At 34.6% G+C, this 7,922-nt stretch overlaps 1 protein-coding gene across 1 annotated transcript; it reads left to right on the forward strand.

Moving 5' to 3' along the window:
- Positions 1-548: 548 nt before the first annotated feature.
- Positions 549-1,551, forward strand: LOC130969857 (transcription factor MYBS3). Its single transcript, XM_057895759.1, has 2 exons — positions 549-837; positions 900-1,551. Exons 1-2 carry the CDS (start codon positions 573-575, stop codon positions 1,337-1,339), a joined length of 705 nt encoding a protein of 234 aa, XP_057751742.1. The 5' UTR covers positions 549-572; the 3' UTR covers positions 1,340-1,551.
- The last annotated feature ends 6,371 nt before the right edge of the window (positions 1,552-7,922 follow it).

Below are 7,922 nucleotides of genomic sequence, written 5' to 3' on the forward strand. Positions count from 1 at the left end.
TTTATTAATTTTAATAATAATTAATAAATATTAAATAAAATAAATTTTTAGTATTTTTTAATAAATTATTTTGGTTATTAAATATTTTCGATTGAAATCACACATAATATAAAACTAGACCGATTTAAATGAAGGGAAAATCATAACCATCTGAGTTTACATATTAAATACTTCAATTAAACATGCATGGAAAACTATTCTCTCCTTTTTAAAGTTATCCTCCTATTTTGCATACGGAAATGTTTAGTAATAAAAATAAATTAGTAAAAAAAAGTTAAAATTTAATTTATTTAATATTATTTAATTATTACAATAATTAATAAATACTAAATAAAAAAATAATATTCATACATTCAAGTATAAATTAGGACATTGAATAAATATAAATTTGATAATTTTTTTTTTAAATAAAAAAGAAGAAAAGAAGAAATGATGGATGATGACGTGTTAGAAAAAGATGATTTCCTAGGCGTAGATTAAAAAAAGAAGATAAGGTATGGATTTGTTTTAGTTGTTGTTGCTATATATAATAAAGGAGACAAGAGAAGTATATGGAATGAGGTAGTAACCAGATGGGAAGGAAGTGCTCACATTGTGGGAACGTAGGGCACAATTCGAGAACATGCACTTCTTCTTCGTTTCTTGGAATCCGTCTATTTGGAACCCACCTTCTAGCAGATCCCTCCTCCTCCTCCTCCTCCTCCGCGACGATGATGACGATGAACAACAAGTACTTTAGCATGGACTCGTTAACATTATTCCCCACTACTACTACTACTACTACTGCTGCTATTGGTTATCTATCAGATGGAGCTCCACCTCAAGACAAGAAGAAAGGTATATTATATTATTACATATAATCCTGCCGCTTAATTTAATTAATTAATATTGTGTGGCAGGGGTAGCATGGACGGAAGAGGAGCACAGAAGATTCCTGGTTGGGCTTGAGAAGCTGGGGAAGGGAGACTGGAGGGGCATTTCTAGAAACTTCGTAACCACCAGAACACCGACTCAAGTTGCCAGCCATGCTCAGAAGTATTTCCTCCGTCTTGCTAACACCGTAAACCACAACAAACGCCGTTCAAGTCTCTTTGACACAAACAATACTCCTCCTACTACTGCTGCTGCTGCTACATTGTCATTTCACTTTCTTGAACAACAACAAACCATCAACAACAGCAATAAGCCGTTGTTATCAACAGAAACTACTTCTGAATCCTCTTCCTCCTCTTCCTCCTCCTCCTCTATGTATAATAATAGTGTGCCACCACCGGATCTGGACCTCACTCTTGCACCGCCGCCACCACCTAACTCCTCCTCATGCTTCCCCCAATTATAACTACTTTCTTTTCTTTTCTTTTCTTTTTCTCTTCTTTTCTACTCACAATCCATTTTTCTCTAGGACAACAAATATTATGTATGTACCCCCCTTTTAATATCTATCCATTCCCGTCATCAAGTCTTTGCAACCAGGAAGAAAACATCATGTTTTTCTTGCTGCCATTCTTAATTCACTGTAACTCACTAATTAATCTAAGGAAAAGTATAAGGAACCAAAAGCTTATCAGCCAAAAACTAAATAAAATTACATTAATTTATATTAATAATTAATTAATTTTAAATTTTTTAAGTAAATCTAATTAAAACTTATAAAAACCTTCCTCTTTTTTCTCACATTAACCTATCCACCTCCAACAATCACAAATTCGAAAAATATATAAAAGAACATCCATTTAATATAAAAAAGAAACATTCTGATACTTAGTAGAAGAAACATCCATATATATTAATTCGTAGAGATTTTAAATTCATCCAAAAGTATTTGGCTGAATTTTGGCTGATATACTTTTGGTTCCCTAGCTTTACTCTTAATCTAATAGTATATCATGCACGCAATAATAATAATAATAATCGGATCCACTTTAATTTTATAATATATATATATATATATATATAAATGTTAATTTATAAATTAAATTAATATTATTTATAAATTTAATTTTAATATACTTAATTATTTAAAATATTTTACAAAAATTAAATAATAATATATAATTAAATATACGTACAAAATTATTTTAATCCGACGTTACACTCAAGGTAAATTCATTATTTATATATGCCAATATTTATTTGCAGAATCCGGATCATATTGTTGCAATCTCTCTTAATTTTTTTGTTGGATGAAGTCATTACTTAATTTATCAACTATCAAAGTATACTTTTATGATTGCAAATTACTTAGCCACTGTACTCATCACCATCCATACCTACCTTCCAAAATTATATATATAATTAATATATAACGTCATGCTGTTACCTTTTTTTTTCCCTTCATATATATACCTGGCTAGTGTACTAAAAAGCTTCGCGCTTATTAATCTCTTTATCTTTTTTTGGTGCTTATCTATGTGTGTCTGAATATATTAATAGAACCACTGCGTGATTGGATAAAGTTTTATACATTAGTTTTTCTTTTTCATGATAATTGGAAGAAAGATTTTGCAATCCATTGCAGCCACACTATCCGCTATAAAAGCTGTCGTCTGCCCTTTATACTGTTTCTGCCTCACATTAATCTGTATATATTATTAAATAACGATAGTGACAAATAATAAAAGATATATTACCATTACTAGTAACTAGTAATAATAGGATCCCAACTAGTGTTTCAAATCTGGCCAGTGCTTTTTTATTTACATTATACTGTTTTTATCTAAATTAATCTAAAAATATATTAAAATTAAACCAATATATAAATTGTGTTTGTTTACAGGAACTAGTTACTGAAATGAACACAAAAATATAAAATTGTATTTGACAGATGAGATATGAACAAAGACATTATGTTCAGATATACTAAATTAGTATATTTTGTGTCTATTTTAACAGAAATGACACAAAATTACTGACAAGAGATACAACTTATTTTTTATTTTTTTATTATTTTTGTTAGTTTTTTATATATTTTTTATTATTATATTTTTTTCTCAAATTTTTTTATGAAAAAATGAGAATAAATTAAATTTTCATAATCTGTTTTACTTTATCACTAAATAAAATACAAAAAATATTAAATTTTGTATCTCTATCATTTATATCTTGTTCTCAGTGTCTTATCTTGTATGTCCTGTTCTAAAAAACAAACATAACCATAGTGATTGACGTAGAGATAAACAAACATAGCAAATGACTTCAATTTTCAAGAATGTTTGTTTCCTCATTCACTACAAGATAAATGGTAAATTGCAGCAGAAAATTCTTGATGGTTTCTTGAACTGCTGCCAATCAACGAAATAGTTGCAGTTCTCATGGTGTACACATGATCCATTAAAAACTAATGAGAATAGTGATAGTTTGGTGTCCAAACTGCTGCAAATAACATTTTTTTGGGGTGGGAGGGGGGAGGAGGAGAGAGTTTATTAAAATTTGGGGCAAGATAAACGACGCCATTCTTCACGTTTTTGCGCAAACTCTGTAAGGGAGAAAAGGCGCCAATCACCATCCCTGAGATATCCCACCACCGTGACTCTTCCCTTCGTCAGTTCCAGCCACTACGACCTTGTCATCGTTCTTCCTCCTCACTGGTATGTTCTTTCCGCACGTCGTGTAGCTCCCGCGGCGCGAAAGGAAAGTGGAAGGGGTCGTCCAAGTCTTCTCACTCCGTCGTGCACGTCCGTGTCGTTGTTGGCGTCCTTCCTATCCGTCCGTCCTGGTGTTATCGTCAGCAGCCTTCCCCCTTATCCTGTTGTGCGTTGCTCGATCGCTTCTTCTCCCTTTTCTCTAGTTCCTTCTTCTCTCTTGTCCGAATTTAATTTGTTTGGTTGTTGATCGATTAATTTTGCTCCAATTTTTCTTCTCCAATTTAACATTCGGATTTAATTTTGTCCCAATGTCTGAACCTCCCGAGTCTTGATAATTGAATCGGTAGTGTTTATTGCTTGTGGTCATCACTGAATAAAACTAATAAAGAGGAACACCTCCTCCCTGAACCAAAGGTGGCTGATGCACCACTATTTCATGGTATATTTTAGGTTGAATTGAGCGGATTTTATCCATTATTCTCACACTTATTCATAGAATTTGCATGTTTTACATTTTTCTTCCTAATTTTGTGCTATGATTGAAAACATACTTCTTTGGCCTTAAATTTGCTAATTTTAATCCACTTTAATTCCATTCAATGCCTTGATATGTTTGTTAAGTGGTTTCAGGTTTAGAAGACAAAGATTGGATTGAGGGAATGAAGAAAAAGCATGTAGAAATAGAGAACTCATGAAGAAATGAAGGAATTGCTAAACTGTCAATCCTGACCTTTTCGTACTAAATTGATCATAACTTAAGCTATAGAGGTCCGAATGAGGCGGTTTTAGTTGCGTTGGAAAGCTAACATCCGGCGTTTTAAAATGATATGCAATTTGCCATAGTTGTCTTGTAAGGCGACGCGTACGAGTTGCCCATGCGTGCGCATCGCAGGATCAGCGTGACCCACTTAAAGGCAACACGTGACCAGCAATTTCTGAAGCATATTGGGCCTAATCCAACCCATTTTTGATGCTATTGAACCAGGGATTGAAGGGGGAATGAACCAAAGGAGTCATAGTTGAGTTTTTATCATGTTTTAGGTTTGAATTCTAGAGTGAGAAGCTCTCTTTTCTCTCTAGAATTAGGTTAGGGTTCTTAGGTTAATTTCTCTTAGATCTTGCTTTTAATTCTTGCTTTGATTTAGTTTCCTTTACTATTTCTTGTTCCTACATCTTTGCTCTCTTAGCTTTATTTGTTATTTCCTTTATTTTATTATTCTCATGTTCATGCACTTTTGTTCCCTTTGATTTCAATTAATGCAATTTATATTTCATGTTTATGATTGCTTTCTTTACTTTGTTGTTATTGTTTCCTCTTGCAATTATTAGTCATAGATTTTGCTATGTCTTGTTAGTTTTCTATGTTTTTATCTTATGCCTTCTAAGTGTTTGATAAAATGCTTGGTTAGATTTTAATTTAATTTTTTTCTTGACTTGGATTGATTATTTAGAGACTCTTGAGTTATCAAAAGTCTTTTGTTGATTGGTGATTGAAGATTGCCAGTTAGCTTGAACTTCACCAAAGCTAGTCTCTCACTATGAGTTGACTAGGACTTGTGAACTCAAGTTAATTGTACGCACTTGACCTTCCTCCATTAGTTAGAGGTTAACTAAGTGAAGGCAATTCACATTTACCATCACAATTGACGATGATAATGAGGATATGACTTCTAATTCTCAATCCTTGCTAAGAACTTTCTTTGTTATTAGTTTATTTTTCTCGCAATCTATATTTTCTTGTTCCTTATTTCACAAACCCCATAAATATACTTTCACATAACCAATAATAAACTACTCTTCCCTGTAATTCCTTGAGAGACAACCTGAGGTTTGAATACTTCGGTTAATTTTATTGGGTTTGCTTAAGTGACAAACAATTGAAACATTGACCGAGGATAATTTGTTGGTTTAGAACTATACTTGCAACACGATATTTTTGTGAAAATATTTCCCGACAATTTTCTTCCGTCAAGTTTTTGGCGCCGTTGCTGGGGAATTGCAAACGTGTGCCTTATTATTGGTTATTGTACATATTTGCCTTTTGCTTATTTGTTAGTTTTTGTTAGTTTTTGGACTTTATTGCTTATTTTTATTAGCTTTTTTTTTTATTTGCTACTATGAATTCTCACCCCTTTGGCTATGAGTTTGGTTCAAATTATGTTGTAGGAAATGAAAGCTACAATGAGAACATGCATCAAGGTTGGGACAATCAAAGGTGGGAGGAGCCTCAAGCTTATGGACAACCTCCATAGCAACAACCCTCTTCGATGTATGGTGCACGGAATTGTGATTCACACTTTTCACAATTTCGGTGCCACTTACCAGCAAGTGCACTAGGTCGTCCAAGTAATACCTTACGTGAGAAAGGGTCGATCCCACAGAGATTGTCAGCTTGAAGCAATCTCTGGTTATCTTGTAAACCTTAGTCAGGAGATTAATAATGAAAAGAGTTTTGTTTGTAAAAAGTAAAAGAACATGAAATGAATAATACTTGTTATGCAGTAATAGAGAATATGTTGAGGTTTTGGAGATGTTCTATCTTCTGAATCTCTACTTTTCTACTGTTGTCTTCTTCACGCACGCAAGGTTCCTTCCATGGCAAGCTGTATGTTGGTGGATCACCGTTGTCAATGGCTACCATCCGTCCTCTCTGTGAAAATGGTCCAACTACAAGTTCCGTAGGGCTAATCATCTGTCGGTTCTCACTCGTGCTGGAATAGGATCCATTGATCCTTTTGCACACTGTCACTACTCTCAACATTTGTGAGTTTGAAGCTCGTCACAGTCACCCCTTCCCAGATCCTACTCGGAATACCACAGATAAGGTTTAAACTTTTTGGATCTCAAGAGTGCTGCCAATTAATTCTAGCTTATACCACGAAGACTCTGGTTCCACGGATTTGAACACTCTGTTGTCAGGAGAGGCAATCAAACTTGTGAACCAGGAACCCAAGAGATATGTAACACCCTAACTACCAAAGCTCACGCTTCCGGCTGCGCAACTCTGATAGCTCGGACATTACGACGACACTTATACTATTTAATACTAAAATATGAGCCTGTTTAAAAACTTTAAACCGCAATACCATTCCCAAAAATACTTTCGCCATACAACGTACGTCCATACATACCATACAACTTACAGAAAAATATAAAGAGTACATCCATATATATATACATACATATATATAAATAATATTACAAATATTATCCAGTACAATTCCTATCCCTCTCACAGAATATATCAAGATAAGGGCGAGGGTACAAAAATAATAATCTAAAGCAATACAGAGCATCTCAATAACAAATAATTAAACTCTTCATAACTTCTGCGCCCAAATCCTGAAAGGGGAAAAATGTAGGGGGTGAGAACATCATCCTCGAAAGGGTTCTCAGTAGAGGGTTTTTGGGAATTACTGTAATAGGATACATGAAGATAAGCCGTACCAGTGATTAATAACCATCTTATGCCTCTTTTCAAAAACAACAGTTTACAATAAAAGTAAAGTCAGAAATCTTTTCTGAAAGAGGAACCGTTCAATTCTCAAAACATCAAAGCATTTCAAAAAGGTTTATCTATACTGAACCAAAATAACCTTTCATATCTTATTCCAAACCAGAACCACAAAACCGAAATCAACCATCGGTCCATCTCATTCAACCACGGCCCTAGGCCCAAACAATCCAACCACAACCAATCCACCACAATTCAACAGAGTTCCAGATGCAAACACAAGTAGGAAGATGCAAACACAAACAAACAGTTATTGCAAGTAGAACAATTAGCAGTTAATCACATAGGCAAACCAAGTACAATATGCATACCCAAACAATGTCACATAGATGCATATGATGCATGCCTGTCCCTAGTGGCTGATGATATCATCTGTCGGTTATAGAGCCAACCCGACAAGTCCTGGTAGCTATCCGTTGGACTGTCCCTCTGTCGCGCATCCCCAACTTGAGTTATACTCATCATAAATTTGATCATAAACATGATCCATATCCATCACCCTCACTGGTGAATATTTCGGGGGCGAGCTCATCCGGGACTTTCACAGTGCCCGGCCACACTTACGACATAGGGTCAACAGAGTATCAAGTCTCAACCTGGAGCACGTGGTGGCTAGCCACTGCTACTACCCAGGGAAACTCGTATCTCAGATAGTGGAAGTGCAAATCACAATTATCAATAATTCAGCATATACATGCATTCATTCTCATCCGTGGATCAACATCCATATCAGCCATCCGGCTCACGGTTCAGTCCAGCCAATATTCATGACATACACAATCATTCCGGCTCACGGTTCAATCCAGAACCAGCCAATATTCATA

The sequence above is a fragment of the Arachis stenosperma genome, chromosome 3 (assembly GCF_014773155.1).
Source record: "Arachis stenosperma cultivar V10309 chromosome 3, arast.V10309.gnm1.PFL2, whole genome shotgun sequence".
Lineage (NCBI taxonomy): Eukaryota > Viridiplantae > Streptophyta > Magnoliopsida > Fabales > Fabaceae > Arachis > Arachis stenosperma.